At 40.1% G+C, this 24,657-nt stretch overlaps 1 protein-coding gene across 17 annotated transcripts in view; it reads left to right on the top strand.

Moving 5' to 3' along the window:
• Positions 1-24,657, top strand: part of MECOM (MDS1 and EVI1 complex locus) — a 467,205-nt gene that overhangs the window by 406,014 nt on the left and 36,534 nt on the right. For 6 of the 17 annotated variants that reach the window (XM_053390474.1, XM_053390472.1, XM_053390483.1 and 3 more), the window contains 8 exons: positions 2,279-2,381; positions 2,513-2,729; positions 5,253-5,400; positions 7,463-7,619; positions 12,823-12,876; positions 17,703-19,065; positions 19,297-19,383; positions 21,329-21,416. In XM_053390474.1, coding sequence (XP_053246449.1) covers positions 2,279-2,381; positions 2,513-2,729; positions 5,253-5,400; positions 7,463-7,619; positions 12,823-12,876; positions 17,703-19,065; positions 19,297-19,383; positions 21,329-21,416 — 2,217 coding nt within the window. The remainder of the gene's footprint in view (positions 1-2,278; positions 2,382-2,512; positions 2,730-5,252; positions 5,401-7,462; positions 7,620-12,822; positions 12,877-17,702; positions 19,066-19,296; positions 19,384-21,328; positions 21,417-24,657) is intronic. The other 11 variants (XM_053390477.1, XM_053390476.1, XM_053390482.1 and 8 more) reach the window with 8 other exon arrangements.

The following is a 24,657-nucleotide window of genomic DNA, read 5'->3' as shown; positions in this document are numbered from 1 at the left end:
TTCAAATGTCAGCATGCTGTTGGAAAGGAAGCTAATAACTTAAACCTTTGAGAGCTGCCAACAAAAGAGGTAATTCAGATTGTGGAGAGAATGCCATTGTGTTCTTAGGGGAAATAGATTTCCAGAATGAAACATGCTACTTGGAAGCATTTGTCTTTTGTGTGTGTGGAAAGGGGCGACGGGGGCGGGGGGGGGCGGGAATGTAGATTATAAACCTAAAAGATGGTTTGGCTAAGATAGCTCTCACTTTGGAGAACTAAAGGAGGAAAAGGGAGTTGACAGAAGTGGGAGTGGAAACTCCAGAAGCCCCAAATCTCTACTTTTATGGGGAAGGTGCGTAGCTAACAGTCAGCAGCCTGCACATTGTATGATTAATGCTTTTTTTCTTAGAGCTTTTGCCTTTGGAGAAGCAGCCACAATGTGGCCTTAGCTTGTTCTCTGGAAATGTCATGTAACATACAAATTCCTTCTGTTTATCCCAACACCACTCGACAATATATGACTTGGCTTCTTCAGGTGGTTGAACTACTGCAAGTATTAAAAAGAAAAACAACAATGCTGCGTTTTTAACGGTGGGGGCAGGAAAGAAGCAAATAAACCTGGAGTAATGCAATACTCTTCATTAAGGTATTTGTAGACAACCCCCCCCCCCCCGCACATAGTTGTGGTCAGGCTTTTTCTGAGAAAAGAAACAATTGGGTTTTAGAGCCACCTACTGGAGCTGTATAAGAACTGCGTGCACATACAGTCAATAGTTTTGAGCAATGTGGATTTTTGCCATTGGTGTGGGTCACTGAAACTTCTGCCTTTCCCCTAAAGTCTCTGAGAACTTCCCCTAGGCCGACAAGCGTTCAAAATAGTTGTTTCTTTTGAACCCCCCTCCCCATTGTTGTATCCTCCTAGTATTAAGAGTTGTCACAAAATTATTTTAATAAAGTAAAGGTGAAGGCTTGCTTTGAGTTTGATAAATGAACAGAGGTGGCCAGTGCTTTTAGAATTAGTTCAAATATCTTATTTGAACATTTGTCTTTTATCAAAGTCCTGTGAAAACTGTTCTCCATAATGCAGGTTCTGAGTGAAACAATAAGACAGTGAGCTTTTCTTCCTAAAGTCATCTTTTTATAGGCCTTTGGGGATCACAGATAAGGTTCTCCTACCCCTAAAGGGCAGCCTGGGCTCTCAGCCAGTGCCCCAACTGCCCCACTACTGGAATTAGCTCTGATTTGGTGGTTCTTCCTATTCCTTTTCAGAGCATAGCCATCAGGTTAGGTTTCCTTCCTTCTTCACTACAGGCTGCAAATTCAAACGTGCAAATGATGCTTTGATGTTTGATGGGGCTGTTTAGGTGGAGTTTTCCTTTTCACACAGGAAGCTAAGACTGTGATCCGAGGTATATCTACCAGGACTAACCTGGAAATACAAGCTTTACCAAGTAAAGCTCTGCAGAACAATTCTGCACATCCCTGTGGATCAGGTTGCATAGTAAACTTTGAGTGATATCTGGCTATGTGCTTACCCAAGGCATTGCAGTTGTTCTTTATGATTAATTTGGTATATCCCAATGCTTATAATACAGACTGGATTGTCATTCTATTATTGACTTCCTACCTATTTGCCCAATGGAATTATCACTCACCCCCTGCTGGTGTAACTAGGAGAAAAGTTGATCCTTGTGTGTGGTGTGCCTTTATTTATTTATTTTTTAAAAGACTGCATTTGAATATACCTGTCTTCTTAGTTGGCACTTCAGTAAGAAATTTTATTCAATGAATTACCTGTACAGCCCATGTTATAGGAAGATTTGTGAATTGTCAGCAAGCATTAATAATACTTTGCTTGTCACACAGCTTCCTCTTGAGCATATTTCTTGATGGAAATACAGCTTTCTTTGCATAGGAATAATAGCTATTGGGATAAATCTTCTGCCAGATTATTTTGGCTTCGGGACTGCTACTGAGTAACACTATTTGTGCTTCTGGCCCAGTGCTGTCCACTCTTAATTAGCAACAGCAATCCAAGATCTCAGACAGAGGACTTTCCCAGCAAAGGTGGTTGGTAGGTAGATAGATACCTCAGATCCTTTTTCTACCTGAAAGTGCGAGGAACTAAATGAGACCTTCTGCATGCAAAAATGTGCTCTACCGCTGAATTGTGGCCACTCCTTTGTGGCACCAACATGGCCAATATGACCTCATATTTTTGCTGCAACATATATGTAGAAAATCCCCTCTTGGATACTGTGTGCTTCTTGTCACTTACTTGCCATTCTCTCTGTCAGATATATTACAGAGTGGTGAAAGACATTGAAGCTGGAGAAGAGCTCCTTCTGTTCATGAAGACTGAAGACTATTTACACGATCCTATGGCTCCAGACATTCACGGTCAGCAATTTCTTATGGCAGATTGTCAAATAACTTATACAGAAAGTTCCCTAATTATCAGCACTTAGAGCAAATTTATCCTCTCGCATTGGTCGAAGGCCACTGAGAGTAATGACTGATTTGCTTTACAGAGGAGCGTCAGTATCGGTGTGAAGACTGTGACCAGCTGTTTGAGTCCAAAGCAGATCTCGTGGACCATCAGAAATTCCCATGCAGCACACCTCACTCAGCATTTTCGATGGTGGATGAGGAATTTCAGCCAAAGCTTGACAAGGAGAATGACCTCCATGATATGCATGACATTCAAGAGTGCAAAGAATGTGACCAAGTGTTCTCTGATGTGCAAAGGTAGGAACAGGCATATTTTAAGAGAAACAAAACATACATAGACACCATATAAAAATATATAATATATATGGTAAAAGGTAAAGGACCCCTGGACGAAAGACCCAAATCAATCTTTATTTTATTTCAAAAATTATTTATTTTATTTCTATTTTTATTTTAAAATATTTAGTAACTGGTGATCATTAGAAAATTCCATAGCGGTTTGCAACTTAAAAATAGCTAATAAAAAAATTGCCAATAAGAAAACATAAAGTAATTCAAACAAAAACTAACAATAAGCCAACAGCAGAAAGTGAGGAATTACAACACAGTAGAGGATAGTGTGTAAACCAGTCATCAGGTCTTGATTCATAACAAACAAACAAATTACCCATGTTTGCCAGAAGACAGCGGTGCGGAATTTGTCTTGATGTTTTTAGAAATAGAGTTCTAGAATCTTGGGGTTCCTGATCATGTCTAATACAGATTTCACACAAAAAATGGAAGGGAACTGATCTCATGGTCTCAAGTGGGGGGGACGGATGGACTCATATAGGAGGACATGTCCCTGCTGTGCTCAGTGAGTATGCAATGCCTAGAGAGGTCAAAAGCTACAAAGTTGGCAAGATCTACACTTCTAGTGTTGGTGGTGATGGAAGAGGTCAGAGATGCACTTTGAGTATTTGCTAAAGGACAAGGAATAAATATGTAAAAATTGGTGTTTTAAGATTTATAGCTGCTAAATTATTTTAAGTTCCAGCTAATTATGAAGGCAGTGTCTGGTTTTGAAAGTCAGCGCACAAACAGAAACCATTTTCAGGCCAGGGTTCTCTTGGATAAGTGAGCACATCCACTGTTGGGAAACTACAATATCACTGCAGCAAAAATGCAATCTTGAGGGAAGATGTCTGGACTTTAGGAACAGATGGATGACAACTCTGCATGACTCGTGCTTAGAAAACTCTTCTTTGGGGAAAGCCTTTAAGGGTATTAAAGGCTCAGAACAAAGGCCAGAAAAAAATATCAGTAAAAGACAAATCATAAATTGCTCTGCCACTGAGAGGGAGAGGGTGAAAAATGAGAACCGTCAGCCTGGCTGAAAAACATTTAAATTATTTAAAGTCCAATACATGACAGAAACAGTTCAAGGAAAAAGAATATAGAGAAAATATTCTATTTCAAAAAAATGTTCAGGTGGCAATTGGAATTGTTGATATATATGCAAGCTGGTGTATGTGTAATTAATGGGGGGGGGGGACACACAGCCAAACACCATTTTAAATCTATGTTGTGGATTAATGGTGGAAGTAATAGTAAATTACATGTGAAATATTATGAAAGAAAACAGTAACATTAAATAAGACGAGAAGCATGACTCATAGCTACACATAACAGTGACAGATTGGATTCTACAGCAGATGCAGAATAATATTACTTATTTATTTATCTGGAATGTTTCTAATCCTGCTTTTCAATCCAAAGGCTCTTAAAGCAGCTAACACACATTAAAAACACAATCAGTCCAATTAAAAATTACAAGGAAACCAAACAGAGTGGCAAAATATGTTAGTATCAAGTCAGGTGAAAAATCTAAAAAGCTATAATATAATAAAAATTATATTGTAAAATATAATTTAAACATGTAAAGGCCTGGCCTTCACCTGTTGCCCAAAAGACATTAAACTCTCATGTTTTGGTTGAGTCAAATAAGATATCGCTGCAAAAACCATATTCCACTGGATCAGTAGGCAGTGAGAGCCTCTCTTTCTAGTGTATCATCTCCTAAGGGCCATGTCATATGTTGAGGAAAGACGTAGCAATGTATTGGCTGAGTGTGCTGCACACACATTAAGAGGTTCTTACTCCTCCAAGAACTGCTTCTAAGGTTTGATTCACTGAAGCATTTGTAATATGGGATAGTCAATACGGATTAAATTTTTCACTAAATAGGTTGAGCCAATCTTGTGAATAGTCCAAATTAGCAGCCGCACTTCTTAACAACTACAAAAAGTATATATTCTGTTTAGAGTAAGCAGAGTCCTACTGGATCAGACCAAGAAGGCCCATCTAGTCTGCCAATCTGTTCTCACAGTAGCCCACCAGATGCCTATGGGAAACTCACAAGCATGATACGCATGCTCTCCTGCTTGTGTTGCCTAGCAGCTGGTATTCAGAGGCATATCGCCTCTGATCCGGGAGGTAATACATAATCGCCATGACTAGTAGCCATTGAAAACCACCATCTCTATCACACCCCCTCTTACGTGTCCTTTTCCTAAGCAAAAAACATTGTAACCTCAAAGTTTATTGATTTCAATAAATCTACTCTGACTGTGACTAACATTGTGCAATCCTATGGGTGATATTCATCGCACGAGTGGAGATTCTTATTCTATGACTGCTTTGATTCCCTGAACTGAAATAAGTTCCTCTTCCTGAAATAGGCTCCTGTCTCTTCACTTCTTGTAACAGGAAAAGGTCTATGCAGTTCCAAAAACCTTGAGTCACCATCTCACCCAGCCTCTTCTTCTTGTATCTTTGCAGCTTAGAAAAGCACATGCTATCGCACACCGAAGAGCGGGAGTACAAGTGTGACCAGTGCCCCAAAGCCTTTAACTGGAAATCCAACTTGATACGCCACCAGATGTCCCATGACAGTGGGAAGCATTATGAATGCGAAAACTGTGCCAAGGTACAGTGAAATTGTAGGGTGCCTGGAATTTTGTATACGCACCGTTGCTTATGATATGTAGAGTAACGTTTTGAGCATCTTAGGTCTGGCTTCAGCACTGAAGCACATGATACCCTCATACAATGTTTCCACTGGACTGGACCACTTCAGGCAACAGGTAGGGGATCAGATTTGAAAGCTTCTCTCGTGTACAAATGATTCCCTGCATATGTAAGGCAAGATGCCCACAAGAAAGCTAGGTTAGAACCTTCTCCCTGACATTTTTGTGCGTGCTTGTTTTGTATGTGCTGTAACATGTTTTTGTTAATGTGGGAAAGCATTCAAACTTGATTCATCCATCTGCAGCCTGAAATGTTTCAGTGCATCACATGAAGCTGCTGATAGTGACATCTAACTCAGAGCTTGGTACATATTTTGCACGTATGGGGTCACTTTGATGTTGTAGAGAGCACACCCGCCTAAGCAAGGGGTCTGAAATCCATTGATGGTTTTCAGTCAGATGGACTATTAATTCTTATCTAACATAACAGAACTCTCAATATACCAATATGGAAATGCAACTGATTGAATGCCAAAACTACTTGTGTGACTACTGAAACTAGGATTTAGGGTTGTATAGAGTTTTGTGGCAATTAAGCCATTGTGTTGTGTCAGCTGCTTACTCTCACTGCTTGAACAATATAACAAAAGGGAAATAATACCGTCTTTTAGGAGCAGATTATATCTGAGAATCTGCATATATGACATTGTAGAAGACAAATAACTCTGTTTATGAGATGCTGTGTCATGGTATTGAATGTCTGCTCTTACGTGAACTGCTTGGAGCACAATCTATTTGTCTAAAATACAGCATAAAAAAAATTGTTTGTGCCTATGGTTTAAGTGCCACAAATGAAACATGGGGGGTGGATGCGTGGGTGTAGCAGAAACGTTTAGTAAATTTAGTAACTATCAATAGGTCTTATTGATGACATTGTTCTGAAATATATTTAAATAGTGTTGCAGAAAATGCTTGCTGAGTTTTGTTTCTATGAAGGCTAAGCAAACACTTGAGATTATGAAGGCGATGGAGATAATTTCTGGGACCTATCCATTTAGGATCCCAGCAACATGCAGCAATATGTATTTGGCTCATCCCCTAGGGAGCTACAGTCCAATAGACAAGAATTACTGCCCATTTGCAACCCATCCTCCATTTTCTCTACTTAACAAAACAGGGCAAGGATAAGCTTTGACAGTCAGGACATTGCAGTTCTTAGTAAACCATAAGTATTAGTTGTAGGGACCTGGTTTAGGAATATCAGAAACAGACAGGATTAGGGATTTAAGAAAAAAGTGAATAGCTGCAAACTGTATTGGAATGGTAATGATCATGACAACAAAAGTAGCAAAAGGTTAGATTCAGATTTAGCCATGCTTAGGCTAGACCTATTGAAAGTCATGTCTAACTAAGTCACATTTCAGTGGATCTACTCTAAGTATCCTTTGCAGGATCCAACCTAATATTTACATCTGTCTATTGCTGTCTTTACATTTTATTATGCTGGAAATGGCTGCTATTGTTACTATACAGTTTATAAATTCTAAAATGTATTTTCTCTTAAATACTGTATACCCTCAGTGAAGCTAAACATGCAAAATAAATGAAACTGCAGAGATGTTTTAGTACTTCTGCACATTTTCAAACCACCTTGAAACTGGTTTAACCATTATGGCATCCTCCAAAACCCCCTGAGAGTTGTACTTTTGATGGTTAGTGGCTAGAAGCCCCTAGCTTCATCACAGAATTTAGTTTCCAGGGTTTCTTGTATGGGAGCCAGGGCCCTTAAGTGTGCTTGACGCTGTTTTAAATGTGTACTGTAGACAGGCCTTAAAAGTCACCTCTTCTATCTTTTAATTCACTTACATAACTGAACTCGCATAAACTATTAAAAAAAGCCAACTTTTGCCTATTCCATATGCAATGCCTCCTGGTTTGACTAGAGTCTTGTGCAATTGCTGGTGTTGTTGTTTTTCCTTGTCTGCATCAAAGTTTCGTGTTTAATCAGTACTCATTTCCTAGCAGGTTTTCACGGACCCCAGCAACCTCCAGAGACACATTCGTTCGCAGCACGTTGGGGCTCGTGCGCATGCTTGTCCAGAGTGTGGTAAAACTTTTGCCACTTCTTCAGGCCTCAAACAGCACAAACATATCCACAGCAGTGTCAAGCCTTTTATATGTAAGTCTCCCACTTAACCACTAAGCTTCTGTGTCTGTCTGTTTTTTTTTAGCAAGATGCGGAATCAGATAAACATGCTCCCATTGAAGCATTAGCAATCCCAACGGTCTTTAATCAGACAGTTCCCAACTGTCTTTAACTGGATTGTGCCTTTAATCAGAAAAATAAAATATTGTGTTGGTGGAAAGTCTGGAGCCGTATATTGCACTGACAAGCAATTTTCTTACTCCTATCAACCTCTGTAGTTCTGGGACTTGTTCAAGAAGTGTTCGGGGAGGACTTGTCTTATTTCAGGCAGCAGAAGTATTAGAAATTTAATTTTCAGTCTCAACATATGGTCTTCACTCATTACTTTCCCCACAAGCAGATACTCTAGCAGATTTAACTGTAGGAAGTTAAATAAGACTTAAGGAACATAATTTAGGCTGCAATCCTAGACACGCTTAACATGAGAATGAGTCCCAATGAACCCAATCGGGCTTACTTGTTAATAGGATTATACTGCCAACTTATTGTTCTATGAATGTACGGGAACCCTTGGTATAAGAATAATTATCTGCAATCTCCCTGGTACAGAAAGGGCACCTTGCAACAGATGCCTTTAAAATTCTGCAAAGCTCTGCAAATGGTGTCCGTTCAGTCTATATGTGACAGGGAAGCTGGGGTCACTTTCCCATGTGGCATGGCTGACTGAAGGCCTGCCACTCCCTTTCTTTCTCTGTGTATGTATGTGTCTATGTAGAATCAGCACTCTTGTCACATTTCATTTCAGGTGTATTCCTCACTACCAAATTGGCACAGTGGTTGGTTATGCATGCTTCTTTCCTCGCACTTTTAATTTTATATGTTTTGCAAAATAAATGCTGAATCTGTACAATCTGCTTTCATGCACACCCTAATAAATGTGATCCTATGTGCTTAAAAAGTGCATGTGCCAAAACAGGATAGTGAAGGAACCAAGTCTGGTTTGTGCTAGAAGTAGTCAGTGAATGAATGAATTGCTGAAAATAGCACCTGACCACTAAAGGCCTTTGAGAACCACATAGAGATTACTTCAAAATCACAGAGTGAGTCTGCTATAGTTTCTAGGGTACTTGCAGCGTAGCCACAAGATGCACCTTGTTTTTGTAATCTACTTCACCTTTCTCTTTTGAACTTGAAAAGATGTCACCCTGGGCTACGGCTATGGTAGGAAACTTGCATGGAGCAGCATCAACGACATAGACAGCCAAGGGTATGTGGGACGATGGAATGCAACGTAGCGCAGAAGAAAGCAGACGGGAGGAACCATGTAGAAATCAGGAGAGGAATACAAACTCAGAGGAAGGCTGTAGAGCCAGAATTAAGCCTACACTTGCATTTGCTCCTAAAAATTCCACCCCCCAAAGGCATTCCCATAGCATGAACTTTCCTTCCCTGAAGTAATGATCATGGAGGAGATCCTCTGCCTCTGCTGCATGCTGCTATTGAGGATAGCCACTTCATGATGCCTGCTCTCTATTTGGTTAGAGCTTGTAAACCTTGTGGCAAGGAGGTGAGAATTCACTACAGGGATGCTGCTTTGGTTCCCATATGGACCAGCTCTTGGAGGAGAGCACTCCGCGTATTTTTCCTGCCTGTTTCATTTCAGAAGCTGCCTGGTATCCGAGACTCTGTGGGCAATTCTGGAAATACTTTTATAACCTCATTTTATATTGTGTGCTCTGGCATACTTCCCTAGGCCCAAGTCTAATTATGCTTTGAACCTTTTGTAAGTTTATTTATTTATTCTTAATGTAGCCTCAGGAAGAAGAGCTACTGGTGGATGTGACTAATAAAGTGTAAGAAGATTCCACCAAATGAGATTCCCTTGAGCAAAACCCTGGAATCGTTCCAAATGATTGCTAATTTCAAAACAACTTCTAGCTACTCTTTCCTAAAGGAAGAGGCCATCTTCATAGACAAACTCAACAAAGAATCCTTATTGACTTAGTTATGTGAGAGCCTTTTAGTAGCTGTCCACATTGAGAATTATGGCAGTGAAGCTTTATTACCGAACATATTTCATTCTATTCAGTTGCTTTCAAATTTATCTAAGCAGAAGTCAAGGCAACTCAATATTTTACTAATTTTTATTTTTAAAAATGCAGATAAAAAAGTGGGGGAATAAACCAAGATGCTATCACCACTGTTCTTGGAAGCTGTTGTTGGGGACAACTTAACTATTGGGTAAAAATAAGCTGTAAAAGAGGAGCCCAGTCAAATTGCTACCTACATCATGGATCTTGTGGCGAGTGTTTGCCTTTTCTTCACCCGTTGCCCTGAACATCCCTTGCTTCTCAGAATTTTGCAGTGGCTGCAGGAGTTATCACAGCAGAATGAAAGGTGTAGCAGGAATGAGTCTGTCTCTGAATGTATGACTTCTGTGTGTGTATCCGTTTCCCTTGAATTGTGTGTTATTCGCAACAATATGGCTGACCCTAATTCATACTTTTCCCATTAGCTGATCCTAGATTTGAATTTTTTAAAAGATATTTGAGATACAGTAAGCCAAGTGATTGGATGATTCCAAGGCACCACTTAAGTCCTAGGTGGTGGTGTTTCAGTACAGTAAATACTTTATAGACATTTCTCTCAACTAAGTTAATATTCAATAAACTCAACAGTTTATACTGCATAGCACTTCTGGCAGTGGAACCTTTGGGAACTGTTTGGCTGAGCTGGTGTGGCACAAAATGTTCAGTTGCTCAGGGAACAAAGCATTTTGCACTCCAGCATTGGTGAGGGGAAGAAAACATCCTTGGAAGAGGTCTCAGCACATAGGGAAGAAAGGACAGGAGGCCAAGAGCTAAGCAAGCTGAAGAAAGAGAATATGGAGAAGTCCTGAAGAAAAGGGCACTAAGTCAAGAAGGCCACAAGAAAGAGTGGGCTCTGAAGAAACACAAAGGTGTGCAAATCAGGAAAGGCTGTATGCTATGGAGGGATAGGAATTCTGAAGGAGAGTGGCTAAAGGAATCAAAGAACCATAGTTGGAAGGTACCATGAGGGTCATCTAAGTCCAAACCCCTGCAATGCAGATTTTTAAGAGTCTCATGCTCTATCAACCGAGGAAGTGGGGCACTCAAACACTGGTGAATGAGACATGTAAATGAAGGAAAGAGGAGCCAAGGGGGGAAAATTGGGCTGGGAACTGTGGGCCAGGGAACCAAGGGTAGATTACCAGTGTAGAGCCTGATAGGAGAATTGTACTAGATGTGTCTTTTATTGTTATTGTTTCATTTGATTTGGCCACCCTACGGGGGGACAACAGGTCTAATAAGCCTGTTGGTGGAGAGGCTGAATAGCATTTTACATATTGATTTGAAACAAGCAGCCAATGTTTTGACTGCAGGCTTCTATTCCATTAAAACATTTTCAATTGGAAAGTCTATGTGCTGCCCTATCCTATTGATCAACTTTAGCAAGAGCGCTATAAACACAGCTGTTACAGTTAAAGTTAGATCTCATGGCTGCCCAAATCAACCAACTGCATGCTATTCAGGAAGATACCTTAAGGCACTGCATGACGATTAGTAGAAGCTCAGCAATAATTTGACACAGTGATGCCAACACTGTTTCCTCAGGGGATTGCTCTAATTAAAATTAAGTAAATCACGGCACACAGGGAGTTCTTATGATTGCTATATCAAGCTGTCTTGAGAGCCCTTTGGATAAAAAAACAGCATAAAAATGGAAAATAAATACGGATCTTCCTTCTGCCCCACTGTCATCAATATCATTATGATGTTAGTAATTGTAATTAAATAGCCAATCTGTGGGTTAGCAAATTAATCTGCTGATTAATTTGACATTAGACATAGACATTGAGTAGTTAATAATTGAGAATTATGTAGTTTTTTAAATTAACTACTTAATTCTAAATTATTAACTATTTAATGTCTGTGGCTCAGTTCTCATGACTCTGAAACCAGATTGAAATATAGATTATCTGAATGCGAGGGGCAAGCAGTTTAAGATGTTAAAAGAAAACTAGGAATGGATAACTGACTTGAGCATCTTTTTTTTTTAATCCATGTTTTGATGAAACAATATTGCCTACCTACCCAATGGCGAGGCAAGTGGCATGTCTTTATTTCAAGACTTGCATCTCTCACGGTGGGAAGCTCAGATCACTTTTAATGTTATGTGAATCCTTCCTAATTCCCTGCCTTACCCCTCTTGTTTTGACATCAGGTCGAACAGCATAATGTGGTTTTACTTTCTATTGAATGTACAAAGAGCTTCCAAGGAAGGATCAGTTAACAGAATTTTTAAGCTTGCTATATTGCACTACTGGGCCACAGACTCCAGATACACACAGCATGAAGGTGTGGGGTCAAACAGGAAGCCAGTTTAATGGAGAGAGGGGCCAACCTGCAATTTCATATCAGCCCATGGGGACTTGTGGTTCAAACTCTTGAGAACCAACGACCAGCTTCCTGTAGCTCTCGAATTAACTTCTTCAGTGTACGAGAACATACTCCATACATTCATCAAGGGAGCAGTTGAATGAATCTGTGTGAGCCTTGAGTCTCAATAATATATCAACATGATTTTTAATGGCTTAAAAGAATCCCTCAGAGGGCTGTGGTCCTGCTCCTGGAATGGTTGATATTTTTATATATTTGTGCTTCAACTTATTTAAGCAAGCGAAAACATAATTAACCAGACCCAGTTATGACCGTTGTTTAAAGATTTGTGTTCCCTTGCCTGACATCACAGGGCTGTCTTTTTAATATTAGTGAAAATAAAATAATTAGTGAACAATAGCTTCCAGCCATATAGGGACCATTCATACCCTGCGGCTCCAGTTCCTTTTTTCTTTTCTTTTCTTTAAAAGAAAATTCAGATGCTCTGCCATTCTTTTCAAATTAAATCACATGGAAAATGCTTCTTCCCTGCTTTTTTCATTAATCAGCAATTGCTAGTGTAACCAAAAGAGCAACTGTGATTTTTCAAATGCAAAGGATGATGGACAGAAAAAACCATAGGACAATTATGAATAATTGCCGTGTAATTACAGAACAAAAGAATTTAAAGATCACATGTCAGGGTAGGATTTTCTGAGCGCTTGTGGCTGGGGGTAGAGGGTCACCTAGAGCAGAGATATCTGATTCCCAGCAAAAAGGCCACACACCATGCTGTACCTTCTCAGTCTGTTTATGGCAACTGTCTCTCGTTACAGTATGCCGCCCTGGCTTGGGAGCAAACTCACCAACACCAACTCACCAACACAAAGGTAATTACACACTGCCTGCCTTCATAAAACCTCCAGCTTGCTCAAATAGAAACCACATGTTGGAATAGACAGCAATGCATTAAAAATAGCACTTAACAGTCATGTGTTTAATAAGCAGAAAATATGCGAACTTCACTTCTAGCTAATTTCTTGGTCCTAAATGCTTAAGTCATTGATGGATTATAATGTATTTGGTATCTGGTGTGGGAAGGATTGCAATGGTTAGATGAGTACAGAGTCAAGACGGTGTTGAAAACATAGAGGCCGGGAAATAAGACCCCTGGCTTGGAAATTTAAAGCAAATGTAAGGTTATAGAATATAAGGGTTTATCAAGGTGGAAGAGAAAATGTCTCACTGTAGATCCACTCCTGTAATAGCTTGACTTGGCTTAAAGGTAAAGGTACCCCTGCCCGTACGGGCCAGTCTTGCCAGACTCTAGGGTTGTGCGCTCATCTCACTCTAGAGGCCGGGAGCCAGCGCTGTCCGCAGACACTTCCAGGTCACGTGGCCAGCATGACAAGCTGCATCTGGCGAGCCAGCGCAGCACACGGAACGCCGTTTACCTTCCCGCTGGTAAGCGGTCCCTATTTATCTACTTGCACCCGGGGGTGCTTTCGAACTGCTAGGTTGGCTTGGCTTAGTTTAAAGTAAAAATGTATATTGAAGTTAAAGGGACTGGCAGGGTTGGAGTGCTACACTAAGAATGAAGCTTATTGGTCTCTTCACATTCTACCATGCATTAGGCAATCCTTTTCCACCCACGACAAATTTTAAGGCACTTTCATTCTATTTACTTGCACAAAAATACGTTCATCTCCATTTCAACGCTGTCTTTGTCACAAGAATTCAAATGAATGCATCCTATGTTTTCTTTTACGCTCTCTGTTATTGTGAGCTTCTGATTACCATAGATTGAAGACAAACAATAATGAATGACCATTGCCATCACAACCTTTCCTGTGAGCTTCCTGAGGCATTTAATTCGCTACTGCAGCCTTGAGAGACTTAGTTTGATCCACCCAAACTGTTCTTCTGTTTTAAATAGTTGGTTTCCAGTCCTAACTTTATGCACAGCCACATCATACACTAATTTAACCAAAACCCCACAATTCTGTCAATATAAATTTAGGATTATCTCTGTGATGAACTACTGAAAGCATCACCTGACTAGTGGTGGCAATGCACAACCCTACTACCCAAACTCATTCTGAGTGTCAGGGTTCTGGGCCATAAGACCTTTTCCATCCATTGTAATTGGAGAGAGAGCAATGTGTAGAAAGCTGCCCTGTTCCATGGAAGTGAATGGAGAAGCCTGTATACCCCAAGATGGAGATTAGGACAGTTCTTTTTATAGTGGCAGAGAAAACTGCCAAATAAGGGAAGGAACTACTATAGTGCAAAGTGATCTGGTGTACTTGTTTCCTCATTCTGCCTCTTGCTATTATCCCAGACATAACTGCTGAATCAGGAGATGGGGCCAACCTGAATTGGGGCCATTATGCAGATCTTGAACATTTATGGCTACTGATACAATAGGTTACGTAATGGAATCTGCAAGGGGTCTCCTATCCTCTCTCCATCGTATCAATGTATTAGTGTGCTGCAGTTTAATGCATTCATTAATGATTTTGGCTATAATTTTAAAAGTGAATGTTTGCCCTGCCAGTTAATCTTGCCTTGTTGTGAAGTCCATTAAGAACTACTCATCTCAACTGGTAGTATTGTTGTCTGCTTAGTTTTAAATTTTAACCACTATGTCAGCTGTGTCTCAGATTGCTAGGCATGAAAGCCATTTTATATTTGTATATCTCTGATGTATTTTCATGTGTAAATAAGTGCCAGCCTATTATCTTTAAGAAAGGGAACAAGTGAGTACCTCTGTATATAGTAGAAGTCTTCCTGCTTGCATATCAAATCTATTATTTCTTTGTTAAATTTGTATTCTGTCTTTTCTACAAGAGCTCAAAGTCTCTCACATGGATATTACTCTGGCCAAGATCTATTTAGTAAATTTCACCAATGCAACTGTACCATGTGCCTTCAGACCAGTTAAGAACCTGTGATTTCTTTACTGTGCAATCCCATACAATTCTGTTCAGAAGCAAGCCCCATTAAGTTCAATAATAATAAGATTTATAGGATTGCAAGTTGGGTACCATACAAATCAATAGCAACTTCACTATTAGAAGTCCTGAACACTGTGATAGAGGAATGCCATCTGCATTGGGCTTTAAAAGCAATAAATATTCCAAATTAAATTGATGGATCGAAGAATTTAATTTAGAAAAAAATCCAGATGTTTCTCCTATGTGATATTTTCTCCAAAATAAGGGGAAATCCCTCACACTTAGAAAGATCAAATTAAACCTGCTACTGTTCTCGTGTGAGTAATATTTTTTTCTTAATACATTTTTTTTGGCTGGAGCATTCCTTGTGAATGAAAGGTATCTCACAGGAACCCTGGCTGATACAGAGCAATAACATTCTTCCTGAATTGTACATTTCTTTGGCTTGCACCCAACCCTGCAACTGTTACTCTAGCTGTTGTCTGATAGATATCAGCAAGGCAACTCATCTGAGCCAGGCAGGTGGAATCAGGGCCTTCTCAGACAATGGAAGTCTTTGTTGTTGTGATGGGAACAGATAGCTACAGGGTAAACATTTAAGACAGACAACAAGCGGGCAGGTTCTCAAGGATAAGCTGTATAAGAGCAGGAAGGTTAGCATCAGCCACGGTGTACATGGAAGTCAGAGGACGTGATTATAGTTCATGGGAACCAAGAGTGCAGGATGGGATACATTCAATTCAGTTTCCTTTGCAGGCTTAAAATAGAGCCATTGTAAATTATGTCAGCCTGTCTGAAACCACTAAAATAATTGTTAAGAAGGTCTGAGAATGCACAATATGCATTGTTGTATGGCTTTGATGTGTGAAGGGCAAGAGCCTGTGATATAACACAAACTGAGCAAAAGTTAAACTGTTCAACTCTTCTTTACTGGAGGAAGCTGAGTTTTAATGCATAAGGATAATAACCATACCCACTATTTAGAGTTTAGAGTTTAGAGGTGAGTGGTGGTATATAGCCAAAGTGGCAACATCCACACCCAGGAGGGAAGTGTCAGCAAGCTTGGAAGAACCTTAAGTTTTGCAGAAGGACAGAAAACCTTGACAGGAAAAACCCCTCAATAAGCACAGTGAGAATTGAACATGTTCAGGGGCCATGGAATACTGACTGATTTGTTGGGGTAGGGGAGATAGAAAACAGAGTCGGAGGGGAAATGGAACAGTATAATCCTGGATGACTGACTGCAACACCCCATGCTGCAACATTTTATTGCAGGCTCATCTATTTTAAAATTTCAGGCTATGTGTGCCATTTATATTCCCATACAAAAGGGAGGAATCAGCCAGGAACTCTTAAGGTTTTCAGAAGTATGTTTTTTGTTGTGTTTTAGGGAAAAACCCTAAGCGGGAGGGGACCCCTCCCAACAGCCCAAAGCCTACTAACGGTGCTCAGTGACCATGGAATGCTAAGTAACAACCGAGGAAGACACAAAACTGGAAGGAGAATGGAATGACTGAAATCTTTTACGGCAGCATGCCACAAACAGCAATGCTTTGTTGCAGGTCCTCCTTGCATTTGCGCTGATTTTGGAGAAAACTTACCACATACCTGTGTTAGCGAGGCCCTGCCAAGAGCACACATTTGTTCTGAATGCAGATTTGTTTTAGTAAATGACCACAGGAATTGTTCCAACTGTAGAAATTAACTTAGAAAATGTATTCTTTGTTCATGGTGCACATATACAACCACAGTACCTTATTTCTGAAATCAGTCCAGTATAGCTATCATGGTTATGCAGTATATATATATATATATATATATATATATATATATATATATATATATATCAGTATATATCAAAAGCATTAAACCTGTGGTAACTTCTGTTCAGACTTTCTTAGAAAAAAGTAACTTTATATGCTTGTTCAATCAAAATAATGGAGCAAACCACGGGGTCAAGTTACTCATGCATATGCAAGGTTCAATATGGTATTCTCTTCTGCAATTATGTCTTATGTGTCTAGATATCATTGTACTATAAAGCAGTGACCATAATCCAGAACTCCATGTATGTGCAAAAGACTGGCTTGCATGTAACATTTTTGTATCTCTTCTCAACTTGCAAGTAGGGGACTGCTGAATCGGAAGGACGACAGGGGTTTCAGGTGCATGCACATGGATTTTTCTGGATCCTGGCCAATGCATATAAAACCTCAAGGCTGTCAAATATTATGAACAATAAAACAATATGATACTAATGTTGATTTTTTTTAAAAAAAAAAGGGAAAGAAATGTGGGGATTTTCATTTTCTGCTTCTCATTATATTTGCCTAACTGGATTCCTTGTTTTTTACATGCAATCTGCACTCAGACTCATCCTTTCAGATGTCTGACTAACAATGCAGCCCCTATACATGTTTAAGGCCTTGGTGCTGTCCATTGTTGGTCATACTCAGAACAGACCCATTCAAATCAACAGACTGTGTTAAATGGGGCTTACTCTTAAGTGTATGCACATAGCAATGCTGGTTGCAGTCATAGTTGCATATACAAGGATATAAATTCCATTGAATTCAGTGGGTCTTATTTCTGAGTAAACATGTTTAGGAATGAGCTCTAAGTAAGTTTTCTAAAAGTGTAAAAGACTTCAGATGCTCAGTTTAAAGCAGCTGGGTGGGACTGAATGGGGTGTGGGGAGGAGGAACAGAAAAAATTACTTTAAATCCTGAGTTTTTGTTGTTGTTGTTGTTTACACACAGGTGAGGTCTGCCATAAGTCCTATACTCAGTTTTCAAACCTTTGCCGTCATAAGCGTATGCATGCTGATTGCAGAACCCAAATCAAGTGCAAAGACTGTGGACAAATGTTCAGCACTACGTCTTCCTTAAATAAACACAGGAGATTTTGTGAGGGCAAGAACCATTTTGCGGCAGGAGGATTTTTTGGCCAAGGCATATCACTTCCTGGAACCCCAGCTATGGATAAATCTTCCATGGTTAATATGAATCATGCAAATCCGGGCCTTGCTGACTATTTTGGTGCCAATAGGCATCCTGCTGGTCTTACCTTTCCAACAGCTCCTGGATTTTCTTTTAGCTTCCCTGGTCTGTTTCCTTCAGGCTTGTACCACAGGCCACCTTTGATACCTGCTAGTTCTCCTGTTAAAGGACTGCCAAACACAGACCAATCAATCAAAAGTCAAAGTCCCCTCATGACACATCCTCAGACACTGCCAGCTACCCAGGATATTTTGAAGGCACTAAATAAGCACCCACCTAACCTAAGTGAAAATAAGCCAGTGGAGCTTCAACCAGAAAGGTCCTCCGAAGAGAGGCCACATGAAAAAATCAGTGACCAGTCAGAGAGTAGTGACCTTGATGATGTCAGTACCCCCAGTGGGAGTGACCTGGAGACCACCTCTGGCTCTGATCTGGAAAGTGACATTGAAAGTGATAAAGAGAAATGTAAAGAAAATGGTAAAATGTTCAAAGACAAAGTAAACTCTCTGCAGAATTTGGCTTCCGTAAATAATAAGAAAGAATACAGCAATCATTCCATCTTCTTACCATCTTTAGAGGAGCAAACTGCGGTGTCAGGAGCTGTGAATGATTCTATAAAGGCCATTGCCTCTATTGCTGAAAAATACTTTGGTTCGACAGGACTTGTGGGGCTACAGGACAAAAAGGTTGGAGCCTTACCTTACCCTTCCATGTTTCCCCTCCCATTTTTTCCAGCATTCTCTCAGTCAATGTACCCATTTCCTGATAGAGACTTGAGACCGTTACCTTTGAAAATGGAACCCCAATCGCCAGGTGAAGCAAAGAAGATCTTAAAGGGAACCTCCGAGTCTCCCTTTGACCTTACCACTAAACGTAAGGAGGAGAAACCACTTACTCCTATAACCTCAAAACCAGCAGCTCCATCAGTGACCAACCAGGACCAGCCTCTAGATTTGAGTATGGGCAGCAGAAGTCGAGCTAGTGGTACAAAACAGACTGAGCCTCGGAAAAACCATGTGTTTGGAGGAAAGAAAGGAGATATTGATCTTGAATCAAGGAAGTCATCGGACATCTCTTTGCAACATGCAAGGCCAACACCTTTCTTTATGGATCCCATTTACAGGTAATACACATGAAACAAGCTATACAGATGGCCCAAATGGTCCTCAGCCATTTAATGTAATAAAATGCACAAATAGTTGAAATTTGAATGAATGCAGCTTAGGGACTGGGGATTTTTAAACATTTATTCTCTTAATACAAAATAATTATTATATTTGAAGCAATTTTCCCTTCAGAAAAAATAATGTATTTAAAAATTGGCAGTCAAATCCAGCTTTTGTTTGCAAACTAGGAACGTCGATCTCCACTGCAATCAAAGGTGTTTCACTCAAGAACTCAAAACACGTTGTACCATAGCAACACAACGTGGAACTCAAGGGTAAAATTCTGCCTTTATTTACAATCAAGTAATCTACTGATTTGTTTTTAATTATTGGGAAGTGTTTGTTGCACTCTGCTGTGCAGAGTATTACAACTAATGCCAAAGAAACTGCATGATAAATAGTAATATAGCCGTGAAATAACAATAATAGTAAATATTACTTAGTGTGTTCGGATATCTTATTGAACACAGGACAATAGAACAATTATTCCAAAGGGAAATAGCAATGTATGCTATTTTCTGGATCTATCCAGGGAGACACCCAAAAGAGCCAGTGCATTCAAACAAATTCAATTTGATATCCCTGATTAGAGATTTTTCTGGGTTTTCATAAAATAGTTTCTTTATTTGCCACATTGAATGGGTACTGTCTTCCCTGTGATCTCTGGAAAGACAATACATTAAATTGTTCCCCCAAGTTTGCCACTTCAAATGGCAGGCTAGCCAAGTTTCTCTCTTTGTAAGTAAGAGCCCAAACCTGATGGATCTATCATCGGGCATGCAGCTGTACCCAAATATAGTTTCCTCATGAGTGGAAGTATTCTAGCTGCCCCCTGACAATGCGGACTAGTGTGTTTCCCATGAGTATATTGACTTCTATTGGTGTACAGCCGTAGGTGCGTATGTGTTGCAAAGGAGCAAAGCATACCACAAGAACAGATGAACAAAAATCTAAACAAAACACAATTGGACAAGAGATAATAATGGCTGCCGGCTTCCTAAGGTGTTCATTCCCATGTAATATGCCAGCACACAGCAAGAGGACAGCAAGAGTTGTCTAAATTCATTAAATAGTTAAAGGCTCTTTAATTAAAGCCCTCAATAACCCACCCACAGAGCAGAGAATGCAGAGATGGCAGCAGAATTACCCACCCTCAGAGGGGCCTCCAATCTGCCTGTGCTTGAGTCACTGCTCTGGCCTTGTTTCTTTCCCACCAGGAGACATACCCAGATCAGTGACTCATGCAGAAACACAGGGAGCGGGGGGCTCCTCTGAGAGTGAGTAATTTTTACTCTTACATATTCTACAACTATGCTGTTCAGGTTAAACGGGGAAAGGAACATTTTATTTTTATATTTTGAAAGAATAAAATTTGGGAAAAAACTGGCCTACGTTTATGAACAAGTGCTGAATGACGCCAACTTGCTGTTTTCGAATATCACATCTGGATATTCATTCATGGGATTTAGACCTAAATAAATATAGCATCCTGTTAAAATTACCCCCCCCCCCTCGTTTTGTTTATTTCTGTAGTATTTGTCTACTATGGAATTTGCTGCTTCAGTCACTTGGCACAACTTAACTAATCTACAGCTTCCAAATGTAAAACAAAAAATCCTCTCATTCTTTAAACAGTTAGCCAATATTGCCATGATATAAACTTGGCAGACCTTCATGATGAGTTACAAAAAACCCATAATCCTATGGGGGGGGAAAATATGAATATGGAAATAGATGTATTTTGTATTTGAAGTGGTGAGCGTCGATGCTGACATATTTGGAACTCATTTCCCATACTTCAAAAGCAGATAATATTATTAATAGTAAAACAATAATAAATGCTTCATAGAAAAATTTTCAGTCCAATTGTTTGTTTGTTTTTAATATTTGATTTTGTTCCATAGAAAATTGGCCATTTCAGCTCTATAGTTTTGATAATATAGTTATGGCTTTGATAACTGTGCTCAGACCACTCAGCAGTTTCTGTTGCGCATAATAGTAGATACTTGAAACTGGAATGTTTCCAGAGTCATTGGCGTAGTTTTTTAAGGGATGCCCACCAACCTCATTGACATTAAAGAGCATAGTGAATTGCACCTCCTTGTCTTTGATCTTTGTGCCTGAGAAGTTTTGCCTCTTGTTCTGAATCCAAGTTATCAAATAGTTATCCATATGTGAGACTGAGTCATCACAAGAACATTCTTATTTTAACATTTACAGAGTAGAAAAAAGAAAGCTAACTGACCCACTTGAAGCTTTAAAAGAAAAGTACTTGAGACCATCTCCGGGATTCTTATTCCACCCACAAGTAAGTATTTTTTACAATCAAGATGTTGTGATGGTAAACAAACATGTTAAGCCATAGACACAGGTGCACAGGAACAATGGGAATTTTAGTCATTATCGGATTTCCTAGAACATACAAGTTTTAGTGAGCAGGGAGAAACAAACCACGTAGCATTGTTTTACTTTTCACAGTGATTTCAGGAAGACTTCAGGAGAACAGTGCAACTGTCTCCACATGCCCAGTGGAATTCTGGGTTGTGTGTCTCAGATGCCACAAGAGAAGCCCCTTAGGGTGTACTGGAAGTAGTCTTTCATCTGGCATGAATGCCTCTAAGAAAAATGCCCAGAAGTTGCACTATGTAGACTGGCATGAGCAAAATGTCGGGCACACCCAAAGCACCTCCCTGAATTTCTAGCCTCTGTTTTCAAGGCGCTGTGCTTGTTAAACTAAGTTCTTATGCAGTTATGCCAAACAAAAGCACCTGGTGAAATGATAATATGACTGATCCACCATATGTCTGCTTCTCAATTTTTCAAGATATGTCAGCAGGGAGCAACTTCTGGTATTTGCTTATGTCATACCTGCCAGGGGGCAAAAATGCCCAACCCAACTGCATGACAGACAGGCTCAGTCACAAGTTTAGGGTCTATTTTGTTTCTAAGCCACAGGAATTTGTGGGTCCACCTTAATACATAACCTTTGCCACCTGTAACTTCTTGATGCACGAGATAAAATTGAGCACTGCTTGCATAGACTTCATCATTTTTGTTTTGTCAGGTCAGGGTTGCTTCTTCTGGTTGTGCTAGTTTAGTAGCCTAAACAAAGGTCTAGGATCTTGGAATTCTAATTTCTATTGCTATGTTTCATTTATAACACTATAGGCAAACACCGATATGATTGTTCCACAGTACTGTAGAAAGCCACTGTTTTACTGTTGAAAATAATTATATGCAGCTTAGCAAGCATGGCCAAGCTCAGAGGATAAGGATATGAGAACTTGTCAGTGACCGTATTTGTGGTAGTCCATAATATTACAAAAATTAGTGTAAGCTGGCATTCAGGGAATATTTATTTCATAAGAATCTACCAATAAGTGGATAAAGAATGCATAGTTTATACTAACTGAAACCTGGCTTAGGACATTTCAGGACAAAATTATAGGGATGCAGTACATTGCCCAGGCAGGTGCACTATTTGACCCGTGAGAGCAGCAAAATAGCCAGACCGTACAACAGTGACGGGATAAAATCAGGCCAAATCTTTATTGACAGCAGCAGACAGGGCAAGGGTTGGCATGGCATTGGGTCCCTGGATCAGTTCATCATTCCACAAGCCCCATGTTGATGGGATGGATCTGCTGAGTCTAGATCGCTCCAAACCTGCACGACAGGAGTTGGCCAGCGCTGAACCTTGCCGTGGTGCAAGCCAAGCAAGGTCTCACTAGGGACCAGAGTGCAGATTCCAACTGGGCAGATACCAAACCCACAATTGGGTTTGCCATGGTTCATCCTCAGGCCCCTTATGGGGGCACCCCAGACACTATGTTGATCCTGACCAATGCCATTTCCGCCCTCATACAAAAAATGTTCTTCCGTCTAACCAAAGAAGTTGGGGAGTTTTAAATATTTAATGCTGTATTGTTTTTAACACTCGATTGGAAGTTGCCCAGAGTGGCTGGGGGAACTCAGCCAGATGGGCGGGGTATAAATAATAAATTATTATTATTATTAGGAAAGCCATAATTTCACTGAGGGAATGGCAGAGAAAAGCCCAACCAAGTGCCAATCAGAGAGAGAGAGAGATAGGGAGAGAGAGAGAGAAAAAGAAAGAAAGAAAGAAAGAAAGAAAGAAAGAAAGAAAGAAAGAAAGAAAGATAGATCCTTTCTGGCTCTGTCAACCAGCAACCCAATTTTTTTTTTGGGATACTCTCATTTTCCTACTCATATTGAAATACTGCCCCTCAATGAGGCCAAACTTAGATTCACAAAATGTTTAGGGGTATGTGTACCCCTGCATCTCTCCAGAAAAAAGCACTGCTCTAACCCAAGGGAGGGTGGGCAGGAAGCTCTCAAAGCAAAATGGCTGTGAGCTCCAGGAGAAGCAGCCTTATATAGGTTTTCCCCTCCCTTCTTCAGCAAGGGCTCATGGGACAGCTTTTTCCCATGAGCCCATCACACAGAGAAGACACTGGGCAAAACCTTGCCCAGTATTTTGCTGCAATCTATGGGCCATGGCACTGCTGGGCAAAGGGGTCCCATGCTTATTAGGCACAGAATGGGGCTTGGAAGTGTTTTTATATTTTATTTTTTGCGTGCGTGAGGCTCCAGGCTCAACCCTAGTATCATAATTGGTATTTTGAATTAAAAAACAACAACAATTGCCATGCATAAAGTGTTTCCTTCCAGGACTAATGCATGCACAGATGTTAAGTCTCATATGCAGTCATCCTCATGGCATCAAAACAGACTTGGAAAATCTTTTACATTACAGATTAAGCTCACATCCACAGGGTATACCTCAGTCTAGAGCCTTGAGATATTTTCTCCATAGTGGCTGCTGTGACTGAGACAAAAGGGAGATTACTGTACTATTGTTAATAAACGATATAAATCGAGACAATATGGAGTCAAACCCATCTTTCTTTGTTACTCCTCTGTTACTCCTTTGTTACCAATTGATGGTGAGTTAAGCATTCCATAACTGTTCTAATTGTTTTTTGAGAGCCAGCATAAAGCAGTAGCTAGACTATGAGAACTTAGTTACAATTTATGTTTTGTCATGAGGATGCTAGCAAAAAATGCCTTCTATATAAAGTGATTGCTCTTTGACATAGCTTTTGAACTGTTCACTTGGGGGAACTCACAAGAAATAGTTCTTATGCCTTCACGTATGACGGAAAGAATGGATGATGTGCAATGTGATGGACCCAATCAAAATGGTACAATGGGGAATCAGTTACTACAGGGTGAATGCCTTCAACATCTTCTCAGTGGCAAATACAATGTGTGTTTTGGTGTTTAGGCTGGCATGCTATAAAACCAATGCATAGAACAGGATGTACTCTTACTCTGATTTCTGCCCCAGAATGTGAGAAGGGTGTTCCGAATACAGAACAGTGAGATGTGACATGCCATAAACATGATTGCTAAGTGCCCTCTTCAGCACTCTGGAGCTTGCATTGCTCCCAGGGACTCCAGTGAGCTGCAAGTAATGAAGTAGACTGGACAACTGTGAGGCCAACCAAACACTTGCTAGAACTCAT

Source organism: Podarcis raffonei, chromosome 5 (assembly GCF_027172205.1).
Source record: "Podarcis raffonei isolate rPodRaf1 chromosome 5, rPodRaf1.pri, whole genome shotgun sequence".
NCBI lineage: Eukaryota > Metazoa > Chordata > Lepidosauria > Squamata > Lacertidae > Podarcis > Podarcis raffonei.
Note: the sequence above shows the minus strand (reverse complement) of the source record. Positions and strands in the feature narration are given on the sequence as shown.